This window comes from Oncorhynchus tshawytscha, linkage group LG08, assembly GCF_018296145.1.
Source record: "Oncorhynchus tshawytscha isolate Ot180627B linkage group LG08, Otsh_v2.0, whole genome shotgun sequence".
Classification (NCBI taxonomy): Eukaryota; Metazoa; Chordata; class Actinopteri; order Salmoniformes; family Salmonidae; genus Oncorhynchus; species Oncorhynchus tshawytscha.
This window is the reverse complement of record NC_056436.1, coordinates 1,176,753-1,204,155: the sequence shown is the minus strand read 5'-3', so window position 1 is coordinate 1,204,155 and position 27,403 is coordinate 1,176,753. Positions and strand designations below refer to the sequence as shown.

The window sequence follows — 27,403 nt, the reverse complement described above, 5'->3', positions numbered from 1 at the left end:
CTGTTTCATGATCAGATTCAAATAAAAAGTTATCCAATGCTGCGGGGGTGCAGCTTAAAGTTATTTACCCGAGAGAGTCAATAAACGCAGCAGCCTCTTCAGGTGTGTAGAGCTTTTTAGGTGATCCATTGACCATAATCTTCAATGTGGCCGGGTACAACAGTGCGTAGTCCATCTTCATTCTCCTGAGTCGAGCCTTCGCCTCATCAAACGCTTGTGTCTTCGTACGACCGCTGTGGAATAATCATTGAAGAATGAGACCTTTGGACCTTTATGTTGACTACCATCAGAGCCGATGTTTCTAGCCGCATCCATGACGCGCTGCTTGTCAGTGAAGTTGTGGAACTTTATAACCACCGGCCGTGGGCGCTGATTGGGACCGGGTATCGGTGCCTGAGATCGATGGGCTCTGTCCAGCTTCACACGACCAGCCTTAGTGTCCATTTGTAGGTAGCCAGGGATCCATTCCTCAAAGAATTTTACTGAACGTGTCCCTTCAGAATTTTCCGGGAGTCCCACAACACGAATATTGCATCTGCGTCCTCGATTATCCAAGTCGTCAATGTGCTCCGCCATTTCGGGCACCTGTTTCTCAAGTGCTTTTATCTTAGCGTCCATAGATGTAGTTGAAGTTTCCATTGCAGCAATTCTTCCTTCCGCCTCAACAACACGTTTCACAACGCTCTGTATTTCAGCTGAATGGCCTGCTATTGCTTCCAAGACCGTTCTTATCTTAGCATCGATCACTTTAGTAATGTTATCAGTCATCTTTTGAATCATCAGGTCCATTGTGCCGGGGTCCGCAATGGTGTTAGCTTCGCTAACGTTAGCTAGCTCCTCATGCACATCCACAGGGGTGGTGGTTTTGGTCGACTTCTTAGTAGTTCTATTGGGCATGTTGTCAGAGATTTTTGCGAGATAGTCGTCAAGACTCATTGTATGGTAACTTATTTAGCCAATTCTACCACTTTTTCAAGCTAGGAGATTAATGTAAGAATATAAATTTACGAATGCCACGAGAGCTCGCTGAAACACCGTGTTCTCTCTACGGCGCCATTTTGTCCCCCCCAGAATCTCTATGTTAACCAAGGGGTTTTCAAATGTCACATCAGTAGGGTAGAGAGAGGCAAAAGGGGGGGAAGAGGTATTTATGACTGTCATAAACCTACCCCCAGGCCAACGTCATGACAGTATGTTGTAATATATTGTAACTATAGCGACCTTGGTATATACAGTGGCAAGAAAAAGTATGTGAACTCTTTGGAAATGCCTGGATTTATGCATAAATTGGTCATAAAATTTGATCTGATCTTCATCTAAGTCACAACAATAGACAAACACAGTGTGCTTAAACTAATAACACAAACAATTATAGGTTTTCATGTCTTTATTGAACACACCGTGTAAACATTCACAGTGCAGGGTGGGAAAAGTATGTGAACCCTTGGATTTAATAACTGGTTGACCTTCCTTTGGCAGCAATAACCTCAACCAAACGTTTTCTCTGTAGTTGCGGATCAGACCTGCACGACGGTCAGGAGGAATCTTGGACCATTCCTCTTTACGAAACTGTTTCAGTTCAGCAATATTCTTGGGATGTCTGGTGTGAACCGGTCTCTTGAGGTCATGCCACAGCATCTCAATCGGGTTGAGGTCAGGACTCTGACTGGGCCACCCCAGAAGGTGTATTTTCTTCTGTTGAAGCCATTCTGTTGTTGATTTACTTCTGTGTTTTGGGTCGTTGTCCTGTTGCATCACCCAACTTCTGTTGAGCTTCAATTGGCGGACAGATAGCCTAACATTCTCCTGCAAAATTCCTTGATAAACTTTGGAATACATTTTTCCGTCGATGATAGCAAGCTGTCCAGGCCCTAAAGCAGCCCCAAACCATGACCACCAAATCAAATCAAATTGTATTTGTCATACACTTCTAGTTCCGACAGTGCAGTAATATCTAACAAGTAATCTAACAATTCCTCAACAACTACCTAATACACAGATCTAAAGGGGTGAATGAGAAACCTAAGTATACGGATGGGCGATGGCCGAGCAGCATGGGCAAGGTGCAAAAGATGGTATAAAATACAGTATGGGAAGTTTACATACACCTTAGCAAAATACATTTCAACTCAGTTTTTCCACAATTCCTGACATTTAATCCTAGTAAAAATTCCCTGTCTTAGGTCAGTTAGGATCACCACTTTATTTTAAGAATGTCAAATGTCAGAATGATAGTAGAGAATTATTTATTTCAGCTTTTATTTATTTTTTTCATCACATTCCCAGTGGGTCAGAAGTTTACATACACTCAATTAGTATTTGGTAGCATTGCCTTTACATTGTTTAACTTGGGTCAAACATTTTGGGTAGCCTTCCACAAGCTTCCCACAATAAATTGGAAGAATTATGGCCCATTCCTCCTGGCAGAGCTGGTGTAACTGAGTCAGGTTTGTAGGCCTCCTTGCTCGCACACACTTTTTCAATTCTGCCCACACATTTTCTATAGGATTGAGGTCAGGGCTTTACGATGGCCACACTAATACCTTGACTTTGTTGTCCTTAAGCCATTTTGCCACAACTTTGAAAGTATGCTTGGGGTCATTGTCCATTTGGAAGACCCATTTGTGACCAAGCTTTCACTTCCTGACTGATGTCTTGAGATGTTGCTTCAATATATCCACATAATTTTCCTACCTCATGATGCCATCTATTTTGTGAAGTGCACCAGTCCCTCCTGCAGCAAAGTAACCCAACAACATGATGCTGCCACCCCCGTGCTTCACGGTTGGGAGGGTGTTCTTCGGCTTGCAAGCCTCCCCTTTTTCCTCCTAACATAATGATGGTCATTATGGCCAAACAGTTATATTTTTATTTAATCAGACCAGAGGACATTTCTCCAAAAAGTACGATCTTTGTCCCCATGTGCAGTTGCAAACCGTAGTCTGACTTTTTATGGCGGTTTTGGAGTAGTGGCTTCTTCCTTGCTGAGCTGCCTTTCAGGTTATGTCGATATAGGACTCGTTTTACTGTGGATATAGATACTGTTGTACCCGTTTCCTCCAGCATCTTCACAAGGTCCTTTGCAGTTGTTCTGGGATTGATTTGCACTTTTCGCACCAAAGTACGTTCATCTCTAGGAGACGGAACGCATCTCCTTCCTGAGCGGTATGATGGCTGTGTGGTCCCATGGTGTTTATACTTGTACTATTGTTTGTAAAGAGGAACGTGGTACCTTCAGGCGTTTGGAAATTGCTCCCAAGGATGAACCAGACTTGTGGAGGTCAACAATTATTTTCTCTGATGTCTTTTCATACTTCCGGCGTCGACAGAGATGGCCGCCTCGCTTGGCGTTCCTAGGAAACTGTGCAGTTTTTTGTTTTTTTACGTGTTATTTCTTACACTAGTACCCCAGGTCATCTTAGGTTTCTTTACATACAGCCGAGAAGAACTACTGAATATAAGATCAGCGTCAACTCACCATCAGTACGACCAAGAATATGTTTTTCGCGATGCGGATCCTGTGTTCTGCCTTACAACCAGTGTAACCGAGTGGATCACATGCAGCGACCAAAAAAAAAAAACGACTCAGAAAAAGAGGGAAACGAAGCGGTCTTCTGGTCAGACTCCGGAGACGGGCACATCGTGCACCACTCCCTAGCATTCTTCTTGCCAATGTCCAGTCTCTTGACAACAAGGTTGATGAAATCCGAGCAAGGGTAGCATTCCAGAGGGACATCAGAGACTGTAACGTTCTTTGCTTCACGGAAACATGGCTAACTGGAGAGACGCAATCCGAAGCGGTGCAGCCAGCGGGTTTCTCCACGCATCGCGCCGACAGAAACAAACATCTTTCTGGAAAGAAGACGGGCGGGGGCGTATGTCTTATGGCCAACGTGACATGGTGTGATGAAGGAAACATACAGGAACTCAAATCCTTCTGTTCACCTGATTTAGAATTCCTCACAATCAAATGTAGACCGCATTATCTACCAAGAGAATTCTCTTCGATTATAATCACAGCCGTATATATCCCCCCAAGCAGACACATCGATGGCTCTGAACGAACTTTATTTAACTCTCTGCAAACTGGAAACGATTTATCCGGAGGCTGCATTCATTGTAGCTGGGGATTTTAACAAGGCTAATCTGAAAACAAGACTCCCTAAATTTTATCAGCATATCGATTGCGCAACCAGGGGTGGAAAGACCCTGGATCATTGTTACTCTAACTTCCGCGACTCATATAAGGCCCTGCCCCGCCCCCCTTTCGGAAAAGCTGACCACGACTCCATTTTGTTGATCCCTGCCTACAGACAGAAACTAAAACAAGAAGCTCCCACGCTGAGGTCTGTTCAATGCTGGTCCGACCAAGCTGACTCCACACTCCAAGACTGCTTCCATCACGTGGACTGGGAGATGTTTCGTATTGCGTCAGACAACAACATTGACGAATACGCTGATACGGTGTGCGAGTTCATTAGAACATGCGTTGAAGATGTCGTTCCCATAGCAACGATTAAAACATTCCCTAACCAGAAACCGTGGATTGATGGCAGCATTCGTGTGAAACTGAAGGCACGAACCACTGCTTTTAATCAGGGCAAGGTGTCTGGTAACATGACTGAATACAAACAGTGCAGCTATTCCCTCCGCAAGGCTATCAAACAAGCTAAGCGCCAGTACAGAGACAAAGTAGAATCTCAATTCAACGGCTCAGACACAAGAGGTATGTGGCAGGGTCTACAGTCAATCACGGACTACAGGAAGAAACCCAGCCCAGTCACGGACCAGGATGTCTTGCTCCCAGGCAGACTAAATAACTTTTTGCCCGCTTTGAGGACAATACAGTGCCACTGACACGGCCTGCAACGGAAACATGCGGTCTCTCCTTCACTGCAGCCGAAGTGAGTAAGACATTTAAACGTGTTAACCCTCGCAAGGCTGCAGGCCCAGACGGCATCCCCAGCCGCGCCCTCAGAGCATGCGCAGACCAGCTGGCCGGTGTGTTTACGGACATATTCAATCAATCCCTATACCAGTCTGCTGTTCCCACATGCTTCAAGAGGGCCACCATTGTTCCTGTTCCCAAGAAAGCTAAGGTAACTGAGCTAAACGACTACCGCCCGTAGCACTCACATCCGTCATCATGAAGTGCTTTGAGAGACTAGTCAAGGACCATATCACCTCCACCCTACCTGACACCCTTGACCCACTCCAATTTGCTTACCGCCCAAATAGGTCCACAGACGATGCAATCTCAACCACACTGCACACTGCCCTAACCCATCTGGACAAGAGGAATACCTATGTGAGAATGCTGTTCATCGACTACAGCTCGGCATTCAACACCATAGTACCCTCCAAGCTCGTCATCAAGCTCGAGACCCTGGGTCTCGACCCCGCCCTGTGCAACTGGGTACTGGACTTCCTGACGGGCCGCCCCCAGGTGGTGAGGGTAGGCAACAACATCTCCTCCCCGCTGATCCTCAACACTGGGGCCCCACAAGGGTGCGTTCTGAGCCCTCTCCTGTACTCCCTGTTCACCCACGACTGCGTGGCCATGCACGCCTCCAACTCAATCATCAAGTTTGCGGACGACACAACAGTGGTAGGCTTGATTACCAACAACGACGAGACGGCCTACAGGGAGGAGGTGAGGGCCCTCGGAGTGTGGTGTCAGGAAAATAACCTCACACTCAACGTCAACAAAACTAAGGAGATGATTGTGGACTTCAGGAAACAGCAGAGGGAACACCCCCATCCACATCGATGGAACAGTAGTGGAGAGGGTAGCAAGTTTTAAGTTCCTCGGCATACACATCACAGACAAACTGAATTGGTCCACTCACACAGACAGCATCGTGAGGAAGGCGCAGCAGCGCCTCTTCAACCTCAGGAGGCTGAAGAAATTCGGCTTGTCACCAAAAGCACTCACAAACTTCTACAGATGCACAATCGAGAGCATCCTGGCGGGCTGTATCACCGCCTGGTATGGCAACTGCACCGCCCTCAACCGTAAGGCTCTCCAGAGGGTAGTGAAGTCTGCACAACGCATCACCGGGGGCAAACTACCTGCCCTCCAGGACACCTACACCACCCGATGCTACAGGAAGGCCATAAAGATCATCAAGGACCACCCGAGCCACTGCCTGTTCACCCCGCTGCCATCCAGAAGGCGAGGTCAGTACAGGTGCATCAAAGCTGGGACCGAGAGACTGAAAAACAGCTTCTATCTCAAGGCCATCAGACTGTTAAACAGCCACCACTAACATTGAGTGGCTACTGCCAACACACTGTCAATGACACTGACTCTACTCCAGCCACTTTAATCATGGGAATTGATGGGAAATGATGTAAATATATCACTAGCCACTTTAAACAATGCTACCTTATATAATGTTACTTACCCTACATTGTTCATCTCATATGCATACGTTGATACTGTACTCTATATCATCGACTGCATCCTTATGTAATACATGTATCACTAGCCACTTTAACTATGCCACTTGGTTTACATACTTATCTCATATGTATATACTGTACTCGATATCATCTACTGTATCTTGCCTATGCTGCTCTGTACCATCACTCATTCATATATCCTTATGTACATATTCTTTATCCCCTTACACTGTGTATGACAGTAGTTTTTTTGGAATTGCTAGTTAGATTACTTGCTCGTTATTACTGCATTGTCGGAACTAGAAGCACAAGCATTTCGCTACACTCGCATTAACATCTGCTAACCATGTGTATGTGACAAATAAAATTTGATTTGATTTGATTTCATTTGACTGATTTCTTTTGATTTTCCCATGATGTCAAGCAGAGGCACTGAGTTTGAAGGTAGGCCTTGAAATACGTCCACAGGTACACCTCCAATTGACTCAAATGATGTCATTTAGCCTATCAGAAGCTTGTAAAGCCATGACATAATTTTCTGGAATGTTCCAAGCTGTTTAAAGGCACAGTTAACTTAGTGTATGTAAACTTCTGACCCACTGGAATTGTGATACAGTGAATTATAAGTGAAATAATCTGTCTGTAAACAATTGTTGGAAAAATGACTTGTGTCATGCACAAAGTAGATGTCCTAACCGACTTGACAAAACTATAGTCTGTTAACAACACATTTGTGGAATGGTTGAAAAACTAGTTTTAATACATACACTTAAGTGTATGTAAACTTCCAACTTCAACTGTTTTTATATATATATATTGTAACTATACTGACCACTCTATATATATATATATTGTAAAATATTGTAACTATAGTGACCATTCTATATATACTGAAAACTGCTGTTCTATTCTCCATCAAACTGATCAGTGCCTGCAAGCGATAATATTGAAATGGAAGGAGTATCAGACCACTGCAAATCTTACCAAGACCTCCGTCCCTCTAAACTTTCAGCTCATACAAAGGAGAAGACGAAAGTAATAATTTTGCACGCCCAATTTTTCAGTTTTTGATTTGTTAAAAAAGTCAGAAATATCCAATAAATGTCGTTCCACTTCATGATTGTGTCCCACTTGTTGTTGATTCTTCACAAAAAAATACAGTTTTATATCTTTATGTTTGAAGCCTGAAATGTGGCAAAAGGTCGCAAAGTTCAAGGGGGCAGAATACTTTCGCAAGGCACTGTATGTTGTAATATATTGTAACTATAGTGACCTTGCTAAATATATGTATATATATGTTGTAATATATTGTAACTATAGTGACCTTGCTATATATATATGTATATATATGTTGTAATATATTGTAACTATAGTGACCTTGCTCACCAGAACGCTCATGATCTGCAGCTCCTTGAGGACGAAGTCTACCATCTTTTGATTGGTCAGTGAGGCCAGGACGGCGTTGTGACCCCGACAGGTCAGCTTTGCATTATCATACGAGTCCTTGGCTGTGATGAACTTCAGACATGAGTTACCAACCAGGTGCCAGTTCTCACCACATATATTCTCTGGAGGAAGAGAAATATTGATTATAAATAGAGATATACACTACTGGTCAAAAGTTTTAGATCCCCCAGTTTTTCAGTTTTTATTGAAACCAGTTAGTAACCTGAAATGGTACAAAGGTAAGCGGTAAACGACAAGATGTAAAAAAATTTTTTTTAAATGTGAAAAAAAAAAAATTTCAGAGTTATAAAAAGGCCTTTTTCCAGGAACAAGTAAAAAAATGTAAATGACAAAAAAAGACAAAGTAACGGGCTTTAACAGGGTTACAAAAAGGCCTTTAACAGGAACAAAGTAACGGGCTGACAAAGTAACGGGCTGACAAAGTAACGGGCTGACAAAGTAACGGGCTGACAAAGTAACAGGTTGACAAAGTAACAGGCTGACAAAGTAACAGGTTGACAAAGTAACAGGTTGACAAAGTAACGGGCTGACAATGTAAGGAAGTAAATTAAGCTTTGAAAGTTTATGCTAACAATTCCTACAGGTGTCCCAGATTTTCTAACTTCCAAACCCCTCTGTCTGTATAGAAGCAGCGTTGGAACGGACTGTGTTACCCTCTTAAAACCTGTTGCGACTCTAGGGGCAGTATTTTCATTTTTGGAAAAAAAACGTTCCCGTAGTAAATGGGATATTTTGTCAGGACAAGATGCTAGAATATGCATATAATTGACAGCTTTGGATAGAAAACACTCTAACGTTTCCAAAACTGTAAAGATATTGTCTGTGAGTATAACAGAACTGATGTTGGAGGCGAAAGCCTGAGAAAAATCCAATCTGGAAGTGCCCCATATTTTGAAAGCGCTGCGTTCCAATTAGTCCCTATTGAGCTGTGAATGTGCAATCAAAACCAGCTTACGCTTTCTACATATTCCCCAAGGTGTCTACAGCATTGTGACGTAGTTTTACGCATTTATGTTGAAGAATACCCGTAAGCGGTCACCTGATGGCTCCCAGGGTGACTCTCGCGTAAAATACAGAGGTAGCCATTATTCCAATCGGTCCTACTGAAAAACTCATTGTCCCAACGGATATATTATCGAATAGATATTTGAAAAACACCTTGAGGATTGATTATAAACGTTTGCCATGTTTCTGTCGATATTATGGAGCTAATTTGGAATATTATTCGCCGTTTTCGTGACTGCAATTTCCGGGCGATGGTTTCCATTGTAGAAAGAATGCCACGAGCATCGTGTTCGGCTGTTATGTCTGCAAAAAGGTGGCTACTTTTGATGAGTCAAAAATGGAGATAAAATGTTGTTAAACAAAACGATTATATGATACTCTTCTGGGTTCTAACCAGGTAGAGAGATACTCTTCTGGGTTCTAACCAGGTAGAGAGATACTCTTCTGGGTTCTAACCAGGTACAGAGATACTCTTCTGGGTTCTAACCAGGTAGAGAGATACTCTTCTGGGTTCTAACCAGGTAGAGAGATACTCTTCTGGGTTCTAACCAGGTAGAGAGATACTCTTCTGGGTTCTAACCAGGTAGAGAGATACTCTTCTGGGTTCTAACCAGGTAGAGAGATACTCTTCTGGGTTCTAACCAGGTACATAGGTACACTTCTGGTTTCTTACCAGGTAGAGAGATACACTCCTGGTTTCTGGGTTCCCACTGGCAGTTCTGGTCCACGCCACAGCTCTTACAGCTGGTCTTCTTGTTGCAGACATAAGACGGGTTGTCTTTGGGGCAGATACCGTACTCCACTATGGCCCCCTGAGGTAGGAAGACATGTCTTACATTCACATACATGACGATTCCTGGATTTCCTGATTTTATGAAAGTTACATTTTTATCAACCCTAATGGTGCCAAATACAAATTGTGTGAAAGTCCATCTTATCTAAATGTAAAGTGACCCGTCCCGGCCCTTACCGTGACGGCCGTGCAGTTGGAGCTCAACGGAGACACACTGAACAGCACACCACCCCTTACCGTGACGGCCGTGCAGTTGGAGCTCACGGAGACACACTGAACAGCACACCACCCCTTACCGTGACGGCCGTGCAGTTGGAGCAGTTGGAGCTCACGGAGACACACTGAACAGCACACCACCCCCCTTACCGTGACGGCCGTGCAGTTGGAGCTCACGGAGACACACTGAACAGCACACCACCCCTCAACGGAGACAGACTACCGTGACGGCCGTGCAGTTGGAGCTCACGGAGACACACTGAACAGCACACCACCCCTTACCGTGACGGCCGTGCAGTTGGAGCTCACGGAGACACACTGAACAGCACACCACCCCTTACCGTGACGGCCGTGCAGTTGGAGCTCACGGAGACACACTGAACAGCACACCACCCCTTACCGTGACGGCCGTGCAGTTGGAGCTCAACGGAGACACACTGAACAGCACACACTGAACAGCACACCCCTTACCGTGACGGCCGTGCAGTTGGAGCTCAACGGAGACACACTGAACAGCACACCACCCCTTACCGTGACGGCCGTGCAGTTGGAGCTCACGGAGACACACTGAACAGCACACCACCCCTTACCGTGACGGCCGTGCAGTTGGAGCTCAACGGAGACAGACTGAACAGCACACCACCCCTTACCGTGACGGCCGTGCAGTTGGAGCTCACGGAGACACACTGAACAGCACACCACCCCTTACCGTGACGGCCGTGCAGTTGGAGCTCAACGGAGACACACTGAACAGCACACCACCCCTTACCGTGACGGCCGTGCAGTTGGAGCTCAACGGAGACAGACTGAACAGCACACCACCCCTTACCGTGACGGCCGTGCAGTTGGAGCTCAACGGAGACAGACTGAACAGAACACACCACCCCTTACCGTGACGGCCGTGCAGTTGGAGCTCAACGGAGACAGACTGAACAGCACACCACCCCCTTACCGTGACGGCCGTGCAGTTGGAGCTCAACGGAGACAGACTGAACAGCACACCACCCCTTACCGTGACGGCCGTGCAGTTGGAGCTCAACGGAGACACACTGAACAGCACACCACCCCTTACCGTGACGGCCGTGCAGTTGGAGCTCAACGGAGACAGACTGAACAGCACACCACCCCCCTTACCGTGACGGCCGTGCAGTTGGAGCTCAACGGAGACACACTGAACAGCACACCACCCCTTACCGTGACGGCCGTGCAGTTGGAGCTCAACGGAGACACACTGAACAGCACACCACCCCCTTACCGTGACGGCCGTGCAGTTGGAGCTCACGGAGACACACTGAACAGCACACCACCCCTTACCGTGACGGCCGTGCAGTTGGAGCTCAACGGAGACACACTGAACAGCACACCACCCCTTACCGTGACGGCCGTGCAGTTGGAGCTCAACGGAGACACACTGAACAGCACACCACCCCTTACCGTGACGGCCGTGCAGTTGGAGCTCAACGGAGACAGACTGAACAGCACACCACGGCCCCCTTACCGTGACGGCCGTGCAGTTGGAGCTCAACGGAGACACACTGAACAGCACACCACCCCTTACCGTGACGGCCGTGCAGTTGGAGCTCACGGAGACACACTGAACAGCACACCACCCCTTACCGTGACGGCCGTGCAGTTGGAGCTCACGGAGACACACTGAACAGCACACCACCCCTTACCGTGACGGCCGTGCAGTTGGAGCTCACGGAGACACACTGAACAGCACACCACTGGCAGCCGTTAGTATTGGCTGTACAGCTGTAGCAGTCCGTGTAGTGGTCACAACGATCGTTGTCAGCATCTACAATACAACCAGAGAGGACCTTGTTAAACCATACTTTGGTAAAAGAATAGTAATAGTTTAGCACAAGAATAGTATATTAGTAGTATAGTACTAGTGTAGTACTAGTATAGTATAGCGTGGTATTGTATATTAGTAGTATAACATAGTAACAATGTATTTTATTTTTTTTCACCTTTATTTAACAAGTTGAGAACAAGTTCTCATTTACAACTGCGACCTGGCCAAGATAAAGCAAAGCAGTTCGACAGATACAACGACACAGAGTTACACATGGAGTAAAACAAACATACAGTCAATAATACAGTAGAAACAAGTCTATATACAATGTGAGCAAATGAGGTGAGAAGGGAGGTAAAGGCAAAAAAAGGCCATGGTGGCAAAGTAAATACAATATAGCAAGTAAAACACTGGAATGGTAGATGTGCAGAAGATGAATGTGCAGGTAGAGATACTGGGGTGCAAAGGAGCAAGATAAATAAATAAATACAGTATGGGGATGAGGTAGTTGGATGGACTGTTTACGGATGGACTGTTTACAGATGGGCTATTTACAGATGGGCTATGTACAGGTGCAGTGATCTGTGAACTGCTCTGACAGTTGGTGCTTAAAGCTAGTGAGGGAGATGTGTGTTTCCAGCTTCAGAGATTTTTGCAATTCGTTCCAGTCATTGGCAGCAGAGAACTAGAAGGAAAGACGACCAAAGGAAGAATTGGTTTTGGGGGGTCACCAGTGAGATATACCTGCTGGAGCGTGTGCTACGAGTGGGTGCTGCTCTGGTGACCAGTGAGCTGAGATAAGGGAGGACTTTACCTAGCAGGGTCTTGTAGATGACCTGAGGCCAGTGGGTTTGGCGACGAGTATGAAGCGAAGGCCAGCCAACGGGAGCGTACAGGTCGCAATGGTGGGTAGTATATGGGGCTTTGGTGACAAAACGGATGGTACAGTGATAGACTGCATCCAGTTTGTGAGTAGAGTGTTGGAGGCTATTTTATAGATGACATCACCGAAGTCGAGGATCAGTAGGATGGAAAGTTTTACAAGGGTAGGTTTGGCAGTATGAGTGAAGGATGCTTTGTTGCGATATAGGAAGCCAATTCTAGATTTAATTTTGGATTGGAGATGCCTTTAAACAGGTCAACATTCACAAGGCCGCAGGGCCATTACCAGGTCTTGTACTCAGAGCATGCTCTGACCAACAGGCAAGTGTCTTCACTGCTATTTTCAATCTCTCCCAGACCCAGTCTGTAACAGACCACCACAGTCCCTGTGCCCAAGAACACTAAGGTAACCTGCCTAAATGACTACCGACCCGTAGCAGTCATGAAGTGATATGAAAGGCTGGACATGGATCACATCAACACCATTTTCTCAGAAACCCTAGACCCACTCCAGCTTGCATACCGCCCAAACAGATCCACAGATGAGGCTATTGCACTCCACACTGCCCTTTCCCACCTGGACAAAAGGAACACCTATGTGAGAATGCTGTTCATTGACTACAGCTCAGCGTACTCAGCTCTGGACTTCCTGATGGACTTCCTGATAGGCCGCCCACAGGTAGTAAGGGTAGGTAACAGCACATCTGCCATGCTGATCCTCAACATGGAGGCCCCCCTCAGGGGTGCGTGCTCAGTCCCCTCCTGTACTTCCTGTTCACTCATGACTGCACGGCCAGGCACGACTCCAACACCATCATTAAGTATGCTGATGACACACCACTAGGCCTGATCACCGACAACGATGAGACAGCCTATAGGGAGGAGGTCAGAGACCTGACAGTGCAGTGCCAGGACAACAACCTCTCCCTCAATGTGATCAAGACAAAGGAGATGATAAATCAAATTTTCTGACAGCTGCGTCCTCTCCTTCACTGTCAAAACTAAGCAAATAATTATGTTGCAATTATCATTTTGCAACAACTCCAGGCAATATCCCAAATACAGGTGTGCCAAGCGTGTAGCGTCATACCCAAGAAGACTCGAGGTTGTAATTGCTGCCAAAGGTGCTTCAACATCATACTGAGTAAAGATGTCTGAATATTATATATTTTGTTTTGCTTTGTCATTATGTGGTATTGTGTGTAGATTGATTAGGGGGGAAAAACTATTTAATACATTTTAGAATAAGTCATTTGAAAAAGTCAAGGGGTCTGAATACATTCTGAGTGCACTGTATATTATGGTATGTTTTTATATATATATTTTTTTTTACCTTTATTTTACTAGGCAAGTCAGTTAAGAACAAATTCTTATTTTCAATGACGGCCTAGGAACAGTGGGTTAACTGCCTGTTCAAGGGCAGAACGACAGATTTTGTACCTTGTCAGCTCGGGGATTTGAACTTACAACCTTTCGGTTACTAGTCCAATGCTCTAACCACTAGGCTACACTACACATTTCCTTAACTTACCTCAATTGCACTCATATACAGGATAAAGTTGATCATTTCATAACAAGGAATCACTTTTACTACTCGCACTGCTTTGTCGAAGAAGAGAAGCATGAAAATGATGTAGATCATCTCAGTCATCAGATCTCAACCCAATTGAACATTTATGGAAGATTCTGGAATGGCACCTGAGACAGTGTTTTCCACCACCATAAAGAAAACACCAAATGGTGGAATTTCTTGTAGATTTTGTAGAAAAATGTTGTTGCATCAAAGTGGTTCAACGCCGTATTAAGACACTTTATGTTGGCGGATCCTTTCGGCAGTTACCTTACATCATTTACACAACACACACACTTCAGCTCAGAGAGGCGCAGCTCATGAGCTCCATCAGCAGCAGATTTGATTTGGGACAACGAATGTGTTTATGTGACAAATGGTATTGCATCTCACCGAATCTCATTGATTCGTTCCTCTAATCAAACCGAATCATTGAGAACTAAAACGTATTGTTCCTGTATCAAATCGGAGCCTATGTACAGTACCAGTCAAAAAGTTCGAACACACTAATTCAAGGGTTTTCCTTTATTTTTCTTATTTTCTACATTGTATCCGAACTCCTCTCTTGGCATGTCCAGCCTACTCATTATCTCAACCAATCGTGGCAGGTTGGGAAGGTTGCTGACTTTTTCTGTGGCTAAACAAACTAGGCCGGAATTTACTCGCATTTACAAGTTTGTTATTAAGGCAAAAGAAAGTTCACATGTCCCAGAAGGCATTTCTGCAAAAAAAAATAAAAAATATGAAAAAGGGAAAAAAAACGACTGAATTTGATTTGTGACACACGAGGTTTCCTGAATCGGGTCACATTTTCAAGTGATAAGTTTCATATTTTGAGGTAATTGTGTTTTTGTCATAGTTCTCTCTTTGGGACCGGAAATCTCTTAATTAGCTTAACTACTAGCTTAGGTAGCTAACACTGTTGTTTTATGGCAGACCAAGCTATTTTTTTAAACACATTTTGTTGACTGTCGATCCTATTTATATGTAGCTAGCTAGCTGACGTTAACTAAAATATATGGTTAACATCATAAACAACTTATCCTGGCACCGCCACCTCCTGATGCTAATGTTACTCTCCATGCAGCCCGCTGCAATGCCTGTTTTGGAAAATCTATCAACTAAAATGTGCAAAAACAGATTTGCCCCCGGTCGTAAAGACCATCCCACCTCGTCGTTGCTAAAACCACTAGACAAAGTTAGCTAGTTGTTTCCAAACACACTTAAACAGCAGTTCAAAAGGTCTATAGGGCCATTATGGTTATAAGGCCTTAATAAAATACCGGGAAGAGCAGGGTTTATTTTCTCTTTGATAAGGGAGGTAGTAAACTGTATGATGGTAAGTGGGGGTAAATTAGAGGTTTGTTAGATAGACAGGTTACCTACATGTTCTGGTTCCACAGGAGGCCAAGGCGGTCTGCTCATCCAGGAATCCAGGGTTCGAGTCCCAAGGCAGGCACGTCCCTAGGGTAGCATTCCAGAGGCAGTGAACTCCCAGCCAGGTTGCTGCACAGACGGCAGCGTTGGGTGCGCTGGAGCAGCTGGCTGGCGTATACATCAGAATGTCACTCAGCAGGAGACTGTTAAACCCCCCGAACACGTACATTACACTGGAGGAGAGAGAGGGGAAAAAGGAGAGTGAGAGAGAGAAAGAGAGAGAGCGTGCGAGAGGGCTGTGGAGTAAGACAGGGATGCAGCTTGAGCCCCACCCTCTTCAACATATATATCAACTAATTGGCGAGGGCACTAGAACAGTCCGCAGCACCCGGCCTCACCCTACTAGAATCTGAAGTCAAATGTCTACTGTTTGCTGATGATCTGGTGCTTCTGTCACCAACCAAGGAGGGCCTACAGCATCACCTAGATATTCTGCACAGATTCTGCCAGACCTGGGCCCTAACAGTAAATCTCAGTAAGACAAAAATAATGGTGTTCCAAAAAAGGTCCAGTTGCCAGGACCACAAATACAAATTCCATCTAGACACTGTTGCCCTAGAGCACACAAAAAACGATACATACCTTGGCCTAAACATCAGCGCCACAGGTAACTTCCACAAAGCTGTGAACGATCTGAGAGAAGACAAGAAGGGCCTTCTACTCCATCAAAAGGAACATAAAATTCAACATACCAATTAGGATCTGGCTAAAAATACTTGAATCAGTTATATAACCCATTACACCCTTTATGGTTGTGAGGTCTGAGGTCCGCTCACCAACCAAGAATTTACTAAAAGAGACAAACACCAAATTGAGACTCTGCATACAGATTTCTGTAAAAATATCATCCTACGTAGAACACCAAATAACGCATGCAGAGCAGAATTAGGCAGATACCCACTAATTATCAAAATCCAGAAAAGAGCCGTTAAATTCTACAACCACCTAAAAGGAAGCGATTCCCAAACCTTCCACAACAAAGTCAACACCTACAGAGAGATGAACCTGGAGAAGAGTCCCCTAAGCAAGCTGGTCCTAGGGCTCTGTTCACAAACACAAACAGACCCCACAGAGCCCCAGGACAGCAGCACAATTAGACCCAACCAAATCATGAGAAAACAAAAAGATAATCACTTCACACATTAGAAAGAATGAACAAAACAACAACACTGGGGCCCCATAGGGGTGCGTGCTCAGCCTCCTCCTGTACTCCCTGTTCACCCACGACTGCGTGGCCACGCACGCCTCTAACTCAATCATCAACTTTGCTGACGACACATCAGTTGTAGGCCTGATTACAAACAACGACGAGACAGGGAGAATGAGCCTTGGCAGAGTGCTGCCAGGAAAATAACCTCTTACTCAACAAAACTAAGGGGCCGATCGTGGAAGAGACAGCAGGTCCCCATCAACTAGGAACATTAGGGTTTCGCTGCAGGGGGGGGCAGTCACCCCCGGCTGATCTGAGGAGGGGAATGAGAGGGGACAGGCTGATTTCCTGCCTAATCTGAGGAGGGGAATGAGAGGGGACAGGCTGACTTCCTGCCTAATCTGAGGAGGAGAATGAGAGGGGACAGGCTGATTTCCTGCCTAATCTGAGGAGTCTACTGTCCCAGTCTACTGTACAACCCCTGTTCCAGTCTACTGTACAACCCCTGTCCCAGTCTACTGTACAACCCCTGTCCCAGTCTACTGTACAACCCCTGTCCCAGTCTACTGTACCCCCCCTGTCCCAGTCTACTGTACAACCCTTGTCCCAGTCTACTGTACATCACCAGTCCCAGTTTACTGTACAACACCTGTCCCAGTTTACTGTACAACCCCTGTCCCAGTTTACTGTACAATCCCTGTCCCAGTTTACTGTACATCACCAGTCCCAGTTTACTGTACAACACCTGTCCCAGTTTACTGTACAAGCCCTGTCCCAGTTTACTGTACAACCCCTGTCCCAGTTTACTGTACAGCACCTGTCCCAGTTTACTGTACATCACCTGTCCCAGTTTACTGTACAGCACCTGTCCCAGTTTACTGTACAACCCGTCCCAGTTTACTGTACAGCACCTGTCCCAGTTTACTGTACAGCACCTGTCCCAGTTTACTGTACAGCACCTGTCCCAGTTTACTGTACAGCACCTGTCCCAGTTTACTGTACAGCACCTGTCCCAGTTTACTGTACAACCCCTGTCCCAGTTTACTGTACAACCCCTGTCCCAGTTTACTGTACAGCACCTGTCCCTGTTTACTGTACAACACCTGTCCCAGTCTACTGTACAGCACCTGTCCCAGTCTACTGTACAGCAACTGTCCCAGTCTACTGTACAGCACCTGTCCCTGTTTACTGTACAACACCTGTCCCAGTCTACTGTACAGCACCTGTCCCAGTTTACTGTACAACCCCTGTCCCAGTTTACTGTACAACCCCTGTCCCAGTTTACTGTACAACCCCTGTCCCAGTTTACTGTACAACCCCTGTCCCAGTTTACTGTACAACCCCTGTCCCAGTTTACTGTACAACCCCTGTCCCAGTTTACTGTACAACCCCTGTCCCAGTTTACTGTACCACCCCCTGTCCCAGTTTAATGTACATCACCAGTCCCAGTTTACTGTACAACCCCTGTCCCAGTTTACTGTACAACACCTGTCCCTCTGTCCCAATAGAACGTGTCTCTGTACCTGACCAATCAGAGGGTGTTTCCGTACCTGTCACTGTAGATGGCTGTGTGTCCGAAGCGGTTGACATCATGGTGGAGGTCTGGTCTGGACAGCACTGACCACTCATCACATGCTGAAGAAGAGAGGGGACGAGATACACATTTTTATCTGTTGCTAAATCTGGACAATGAGAACATTCTAGAAAAGAAAGAGAAAACAGACAGGGAAAACTAAAGTGGCAGAATGTATTGATGTAGCTACCCTCTGTGGTAGTAATAGAATGTATTGATGTAGCTACCCTCTGTGGTAGTAGCGGTAGTAGCAGAATGTATTGATGTAGCTACCCTCTGTGGTAGTAGTAGAATGTATTGATGTAGCTACCCTCTGTGGTAGCAGAAGAATGTATTGATGTAGGTACCCTCTGTGGTAGTAGCAGAATGTATTGATGTAGCTACCCTCTGTGGTAGTAGCAGAATGTATTGATGTAGCTACCCTCTGTGGTAGTAGCAGAATGTATTGATGTAGCTACCCTCTGTGGTAGTAGCAGAATGTATTTATGTAGCTACCCTCTGTGGTAGTAGTAGAATGTATTGATGTAGCTACCCTCTGTGGTAGTAGCAGAATGTATTGATGTAGTTACCATCTGTGGTAGTAGCAGAATGTATTGATGTAGCTACCCTCTGTGGTAGTAGCGGTAGGATAATGTATTGATGTAGCTACCCTCTGCGGTAGTAGCAGAATGTATTGATGTAGCTACCCTCTGTGGTAGTAGTAGGATGTATTGATGTAGCTACCCTCTGTGGTACTAGAGGTAGGATAATGTATTGATGTAGCTACCCCCTGTGGTAGTAGTAGAATGTATTGATGTAGCTACCCTCTGTGGTAGTAGCAGAATGTATTGATGTAGCTACCCTCTGTGGTAGTAGAGGTAGGATAATGTATTGATGTAGCTACCCTCTGCGGTAGTAGTAGGATGTATTGATGTAGCTACCCTCTGTGGTAGTAGTAGGATGTATTGATGTAGCTACCCTCTGTGGTAGTAGTAGGATGTATTGATGTAGCTACCCTCTGTGGTAGTAGTAGGATGTATTGATGTAGCTACCCTCTGTGGTAGTAGTAGGATGTATTGATGTAGCTACCATCTGTGGTAGTAGTAGGATGTATTGATGTAGCTACCCTCTGTGGTAGTAGAGGTAGCAGCAGAATGTATTGATGTAGCTACCCTCTGTGGTAGTAGTAGGATGTATTGATGTAGCTACCCTCTGTGGTAGTAGAGGTAGTAGCAGAATGTATTGATGTAGCTACCCTCTGTGGTAGTAGAGGTAGGATAGTGTATTGATGTAGCTACCCTCTGTGGTAGTAGAGGTAGTAGCAGAATGTATTGATGTAGCTACCCTCTGTAGGATAATGTATTATGTAGCTACCCTCTGTGGTAGTAGCAGAATGTATTGATGTAGCTACCCTCTGTGGTAGTAGAGGTAGTAGCAGAATGTATTGATGTAGCTACCCTCTGTGGTAGTAGATTAGCAGAATGTATTGATGTAGCTACCCTCTGTGGTAGTAGAGGTAGGATAATGTATTGATGTAGCTACCCTCTGTGGTAGTAGCAGAATGTATTGATGTAGCTACCCTCTGTGGTAGTAGAGGTAGGATAATGTATTGATGTAGCTACCCTCTGTGGTAGTAGCAGAATGTATTGATGTAGCTACCCTCTGTGGTAGTAGAGGTAGTAGCAGAATGTATTGATGTAGCTACCCTCTGTGGTAGTAGAGGTAGGATAATGTATTGATGAAGCTACCCTCTGGTAGTAGAGGTAGGATAATGTATTGATGTAGCTACCCTCTGTGGTAGTAGCAGAATGTATTGATGTAGCTACCCTCTGTGGTAGTAGAGGTAGTAGCAGAATGTATTGATGTAGCTACCCTCTGTGGTAGTAGAGGTAGTAGCAGAATGTATTGATGTAGCTACCCTCTGTGGTAGTAGAGGTAGTAGCAGAATGTATTGATGTAGCTACCCTCTGTGGTAGTAGAGGTAGTAGCAGAATGTATTGATGTAGCTACCCTCTGTGGTAGTAGAGGTAGGATAATGTATTGATGAAGCTACCCTCTGTGGTAGTAGAGGTAGGATAATGTATTGATGTAGCTACCCTCTGTGGTAGTAGAGGTAGGATAATGTATTGATGAAGCTACCCTCTGTGGTAGTAGCAGAATGTATTGATGTAGCTACCCTCTGTGGTAGTAGAGGTAGGATAATGTATTGATGAAGCTACCCTCTGTGGTAGTAGAGGTAGGATAATGTATTGATGTAGCTACCCTCTGTGGTAGTAGCAGAATGTATTGATGTAGCTACCCTCTGTGGTAGTAGAGGTAGGATAGTGTATTGATGTAGCTACCCTCTGTGGTAGTAGAGGTAGTAGCAGAATGTATTGATGTAGCTACCCTCTGTGGTAGTAGAGGTAGTAGCAGAATGTATTGATGTAGCTACCCTCTGTGGTAGTAGAGGTAGTAGCAGAATGTATTGATGTAGCTACCCTCTGTGGTAGTAGAGGTAGGATAATGTATTGATGTAGCTACCCTCTGTGGTAGTAGAGGTAGGATAATGTATTGATGTAGCTACCCTCTGTGGTAGTAGAGGTAGGATAATGTATTGATGAAGCTACCCTCTGTGGTAGTAGCAGAATGTATTGATGTAGCTACCCTCTGTGGCAGTAGAGGTAGGATAATGTATTGATGTAGCTACCCTCTGTGGTAGTAGAGGTAGGATAATGTATTGATGTAGCTACCCTCTGTGGTAGTAGCAGAATGTATTGATGTAGCTACCCTCTGTGGTAGTAGAGGTAGTAGCAGAATGTATTGATGTAGCTACCCTCTGTGGTAGTAGCAGAATGTATTGATGTAGCTACTCTCTGTGGTAGTAGAGGTAGGATAATGTTTTGATGAAGCTACCCTGGTCTTGAGACACAAGGCTTCCACATCGTGTTACTACTCTACAAGGCGAGTCTCTCTGCAGTACTGTTGTGGGTACACCGCTCCCTCTGGTGGTCCTGACTGCTAACAGCAGATTGACGATCAGTTCTGAACTAACGCCAGGAGAAGAAACGGTCTTAAATCGTCCATTACAATAAACAGGCTTTAAATCGTATTTTCTAATGACTTCAGCTCGTTAAGAAGGAACCATTAGTCCTCAGAGCAAGTCAGTCAATCTCCGCCGAAATCACACTACATTGAGAACCCATTCTTCCGAGAGGGTTCTCAGGGATTATCTCCACAGCTGTGTACATCCCACCCCAAGCCGACAGCAAAAAAGCTCTCAAAAATCTTCGTTCGACCCTGAACAAACTGGGGACCACATTCCCGGAGGTTGTGTTCATTGTTGCGGGGACTTTAACAAAAGTAATTTGAGAACCATGCTCCCAAACTTTTATCAACACAGCGACTGTCTAACTCAGGGGTTGGACACAAGGCTCCTAACGATGACAGATTACAAAAGGAAAGCCAGCCACATCACCAACGCCGCCATACCGGCTAAACTAAAGACCTTTTTCTCAAGAATCGAACACAATGACCCTGATCTGCTGAGGAGACAACACAATGACCCTGATCTGCAGAGGAGACAACACAATGACCCTGATCTGCTGAGGAGACAACACAATGACTCTGATCTGTAGAGGAGACAACACAATGACCCTGATCTGCAGAGGAGACAACACAATGACCCTGATCTGCAGAGGAGACAACACAATGACCCTGATCTGCTGAGGAGACAACACAATGACCCTGATCTGCTGAGGAGACAACACAATGACTCTGATCTGCTGAGGAGACAACACAATGACCCTGGTCTGCTGAGGAGACAACACAATGACCCTGATCTGCTGAGGAGACAACACAATGACTCTGGTCTGCAGAGGAGACAACGTTGGCTACACACTCTCAGTCTCCACTGAGGACGTCTGAAAGTCATTTATACCCTCACAATGCTGCCGTCCCAGACGGCATTCCTAGCTGTGCCCTCAGAGCAGACCAGCTGGCTGTTGTGTTCTGACATTCTCAATCTCACCCTAGCCCAGGCCGTTGTCCCCACCTGCTTCAGGATGTCCACCATCGTCCCCCTGCCCGTGAAAGGGAAGGAAACTGAACTGAATGACTACTGACCAGTAACACTCACTTCCTTCATCATCAAGTGCTTCAAGAGGCTAGTCAAAGACCACATCACCTCCCTCCGACACACTCCACCCTCTCCAATTCGCCTACCGCCTTGACAGATCCACGGACGACGCAATCGCCATGGCACCAATGCCCTCACCCACCTGGACAAAAGGAATGCTTACGTGAGGACGCTGTTCATCGACTACAGCAAGACCTTCAATAGCATAGTGTCCTATTAGCTCATTACAAAGCTCACAGCCCTGGGGGCCTGATCCTCCCTACACAACGGAGGGGAGGAGGAAGAGGATCTACGGTATCTACCGTAATTTAAGTCAAATTGTATTTGTAACGTGTGCCGAATACAATGGGTGTAAACTTGAAACTTTACCCTGAAATGGCTTGTTTACGAGCGCTTCACAACGATGTGGAGTCAGAATAAATACATATAGAAATACTAGACTTATGGGTAGTGCATAGAATAGCACACAAGGCTCTGGTCAAAAGTAGTGCGTTATATAGGGAATAGGGTGCCATTTGGGATGCAAGGTCTGGCAGCCATCTTAGCTTCCTTTCAAGAGATCAGTCTCTGCTGTTCTTTTAATGAACTAACTAACTTTAAACTGACATAAAATATAGGTGTTGTTATGAATGTTTATGAGTGGTCATGATGCTGTTCTACACAAACAAATGAAGTATCTATGAATTTTTATGAGTGTCATAAGAATGTTATAAGCAGTCATAAGGCTGTCGTAAGGCAGTCACGTACCCAGGTCATAGGCCATGAAGTCCGAGGAGAAGCACTTGGCGCCGTGGCTCATGGACGTGTCGTTGTGAGTGTTTCCTCCAAACACCAGCATGGTTCCGCTAACGATGACCGCCGTGTGGAGGTACCGGAAGAACCCGCTGTCCTTTAGAACCGTCCTGGAGAACATACAGAATCATGGAGAACATCAGCAGGACACAAACAAATCAGTAGTGGTCTACAGTAGTGCACTATTCCCTATGGGTCCTGGTCTACAGTAGTGCCCTATTCCCTATGGGTCCTGGTCTAAAGTAGTGCCCTATTCCCTATGGGTCCTGGTCTAAAGTAGTGCCCTATTCCCTATGGGTCCTGGTCTAAAGTAGTGCCCTATTCCCTATGGGTCCTGATCTAAAGTAGTGCCCTATTCCCTATGGTTCCTGGTCTAACGAAGTGCACTATTCCCTATGGGCCCTGGTCTAAAGTAGTGCCCTATTCCCTATGGGTCCTGGACTAAAGTAGTGCCCTATTCCCTATGGTTCCTGGTCTAAAGTAGTGCCCTATTCCCTATGGTTCCTGGTCTAAAGTAGTGCCCTATTCCCTATGGTTCCTGGTCTAAAGTAGTGCCCTATTCCCTATGGTTCCTGGTCTAAAGTAGTGCCCTATTCCCTATGGGTCCTGGTCTAAAGTAGTGCCCTATTCCCTATGGGTCCTGGTCTAAAGTAGTGCCCTATTCCCTATGGGTCCTGGTCTAAAGTAGTGCCCTATTCCCTATGGGTCCTCGTCTAAAGTAGTGCCCTATTCCCTATGGGTCCTGGTCTAAAGTAGAGCCCTATTCCCTATGGGTCCTGGTCTAAAGTAGTGCCCTATTCCCTATGGGCCCTGGTCTAAAGTAGTGCCCTATTCCCTATGGGTCCTGGACTAAAGTAGTGCCCTATTCCCTATGGTTCCTGGTCTAAAGTAGTGCCCTATTCCCTATGGTTCCTGGTCTAAAGTAGTGCCCTATTCCCTATGGTTCCTGGTCTAAAGTAGTGCCCTATTCCCTATGGTTCCTGGTCTAAAGTAGTGCCCTATTCCCTATGGTTCCTGGTCTAAAGTAGTGCCCTATTCCCTATGGTTCCTGGTCTAAAGTAGTGCCCTATTCCCTATGGTTCCTGGTCTAAAGTAGTGCCCTATTCCCTATGGGTCCTGGTCTAAAGTAGTGCCCTATTCCCTATGGGTCCTGGTCTAAAGTAGTGCCCTATTCCCTATGGGTCCTGGTCTAAAGTAGTGCCCTATTCCCTATGGGTCCTGGTCTAAAGTAGTGCCCTATTCCCTATGGGTCCTGGTCTAAAGTAGTGCCCTAGTGCCCTATTCCCTATGGGTCCTGGTCTAAAGTAGTGCCCTATTCCCTATGGGTCCTGGTCTAAAGTAGTGCCCTATTCCCTATGGGTCCTGGTCTAAAGTAGTGCCCTATTCCCTATGGTCCTGGTCTAAAGTAGTGCCCTATGTTGGGAACAGGTTGTCATTCTAGATACACCCAGTACCTACACCACCAGGTTGTCATTCTAGATACACCCAGTACCAACACCACCAGGTTGTCATTCTCAAAGATTTTATTGTCACCCAGTACAGATGTTAACACCACCAGGTTGTCATTCTAGATACAACCCAGTACCAACACCACCAGGTTGTCATTCTAGATACACCCAGTACCAACACCACCAGGTTGTCATTCTAGAGATAAGTATGTAAACCCAGTACCAACACCACCAGGTTGTCATACAGTATCAACACCCAGTACCAACACCACCAGGTTGTCATTCTAGATATATTTACCAACACCATGATTAAACCAGGTTGTCATTCTAGATACACCCAGTACCAACACCACCAGGTTGTCATTCTTTGAGATACACCCAGTACCAACACCACCAGGTTGTCATTCTAGATACACCCAGTACCAACACCACCAGGTTGTCATGTGCAGACCTCACTACTAGATACACCCAGTACCAACACCACCAGGTTGTCATTCTAGATACACCCAGTACCAACACCACCAGGTTGTCATTCTAGATACACCCAGTACCAACACCACCAGGTTGTCATTCTAGTTCCATACACCCAGTACCAATCACCACCAGGTTGTCATTCTAGATACACCCAGTACCAACACCACCAGGTTGTCATTCTAGATACACCCAGTACCAACACCACCAGGTTGTCATTCTAGATACACCCAGTACCAACACCACCAGGTTGTCATTCTAGATACACCCAGTACCAACACCACCAGGTTGTCATTCTAGATACACCCAGTACCAACACCACCAGGTTGTCATTCTAGATACACCCAGTACCAACACCACCAGGTACATTCATCCTAACAAACCATAATATCTACACAGAGTATGATGCATGTACTGCAATGGTGGTTACTAGAGTGTAGACAATATGTTATCATGAGGTCAGTTAAACACTGTAGAGAGCAGATTACTGCAGGGCATATTCACACTGTTCGAACATCCATGTTAGTGGTAGTAGTGGTAGTAGTAGTAGTAGTAGCAGCTGTAGCAGTAGTAGTAGTAGTAGTGATCAGGTCAGTAGTAGCAGTGATCAGGTCAGTAGTAGCAGTGATCAGGTCAGTAGTAGCAGTGATCAGGTCAGTAGTGATGAGGTCAGTTAAACACTGTAGAGAGCAGATTACTGTTAACATGGGTGTTTCAACAGGGCATATTCACACTATTAGAACATCCATGTTAGTCGCTTGGGATCAGGGTACTACTAGTAGTAGTAGTACTAGTAGAAGTAGTAATAGTGGTAGTAGTAGTACTAGTAGTAGTAGTAATAGTGGTAGTAGTAGTAGTAGTAGTGGTAGTAGTAGTAGTAGTAGTAGTAGTAATAGTAGTAGTAGTAATAGTGGTAGTAGTAGTAGTAGTAGTAGTAGTAGTAGTAGTAGTAGTAGTAGTAGTAATAGTGGTAGTAGTAGTACTAGTAGTAGTAGTAATAGTGGTAGTAGTAGTAGTAGTAGTAGTAGTAGTAGTAGTAGTAGTAGTACTAGTAGTAGTAGTAATAGTGGTAGTAGTAGTACTAGTAGCAATAGTGGTAGTAGTAGTAGTAGTAACAGTAGCAGTAGCAGTAGTAGTAGTAGTAGCAACAGTAGTAGTAGTACCAGTAGCAGTAGTAGTAGTGGTAGTAGTAGTAGTAATAGTAGTAGTAGTAGTAGTACTAGTAGTAGTAGTAGTAGTAATAGTAGTAGTAGTAAGTAGTAGTAGTAGTAGTAGTAGTAGTAGTAGCAGCAGTAGCAGCAGTAGTAGTAGTAGTAGCAGCTGTAGTAGTAGTAGTATACCACTTGGCAAGCGCCGACAGAGATGGCCAGTAGTCCTAGAAACTATGCAGTTTTTTGTTTTTTAGCAGTTAGCACACTAGTACCCCAGGTCATCTTAGGTTTCATTACATACAGCCGAGAAGAACTACTGAATATAAGATCAGCAGCACTCACCATCAGTACGACCAAGAATATGTTTTTCGCGAGCGGATCCTGTGTTCTGCCTTACAAGTAACAGAGTGGATCACATGCAGCACCAAAAAAAAAAAACGACTCAGAAAAAGAGGGAAACAAAGCGGTCTTCTGGTCAGACTCCGGAGACGGGCACATCGTGCACCACTCCCTAGCATTCAGCCAATGTCCAGTCTCTTGACAACAAGGTTGATGAAATCCGAGCAAGGGTAGCATTCCAGAGGGACATCAGAGACTGTAAGCAGCTTCAGGAAACATGGCTAACCGGAGAGAGTATCCGAAGCGGTGCAGCAGCGGGTTTCTCCACGCATCGCAGACAGAAACGAACATCTTTCTGGTAAGAAGAGGGGCGGGGGCGTATGCCTTATGGCTAACGTGCATGGTGTGATGACAGAAACATACAGGAACTCAAATCCTTCTGTTCACCTGATTTAGAATTCCTCACAATCAAATGTAGACCGCATTATCTACCAAGAGAATTCTCTTCGATTATAATCACAGCCGTATATATCCCCCCCCAAGCAGACACATCGATGGCTCTGAACAAACTTTATTTAAGTAGTCTGCAAACAGAAAGATTTATCAGGAGCTGCATTCATTGTAGCAGATTTTAACAAGGCTAATCTGAAAACAAGACTCCCTAAATTTTATCAGCATATCATTGCGCAACCAGGGCAGAAAGACCCATCATTGTTACTCTAACAGCGACAGCATATAAGGTAGCCCGCCCCTTTCGGAAAAGCTGACCAGACTACATTTTGTTGAGCCTACAGACAGAAACTAAAACAA

The 27,403-nt window shown here is 45.4% G+C and overlaps 1 protein-coding gene across 1 annotated transcript in view; it reads right to left on the bottom strand.

Moving 5' to 3' along the window:
• Positions 1-27,403, bottom strand: part of atrn (attractin) — a 224,784-nt gene that overhangs the window by 144,635 nt on the left and 52,746 nt on the right. Inside the window, 6 exon segments of the mRNA XM_042325050.1 lie at positions 7,792-7,973; positions 9,551-9,689; positions 11,563-11,684; positions 15,523-15,746; positions 18,274-18,358; positions 23,140-23,294. Coding sequence (XP_042180984.1) covers positions 7,792-7,973; positions 9,551-9,689; positions 11,563-11,684; positions 15,523-15,746; positions 18,274-18,358; positions 23,140-23,294 — 907 coding nt within the window.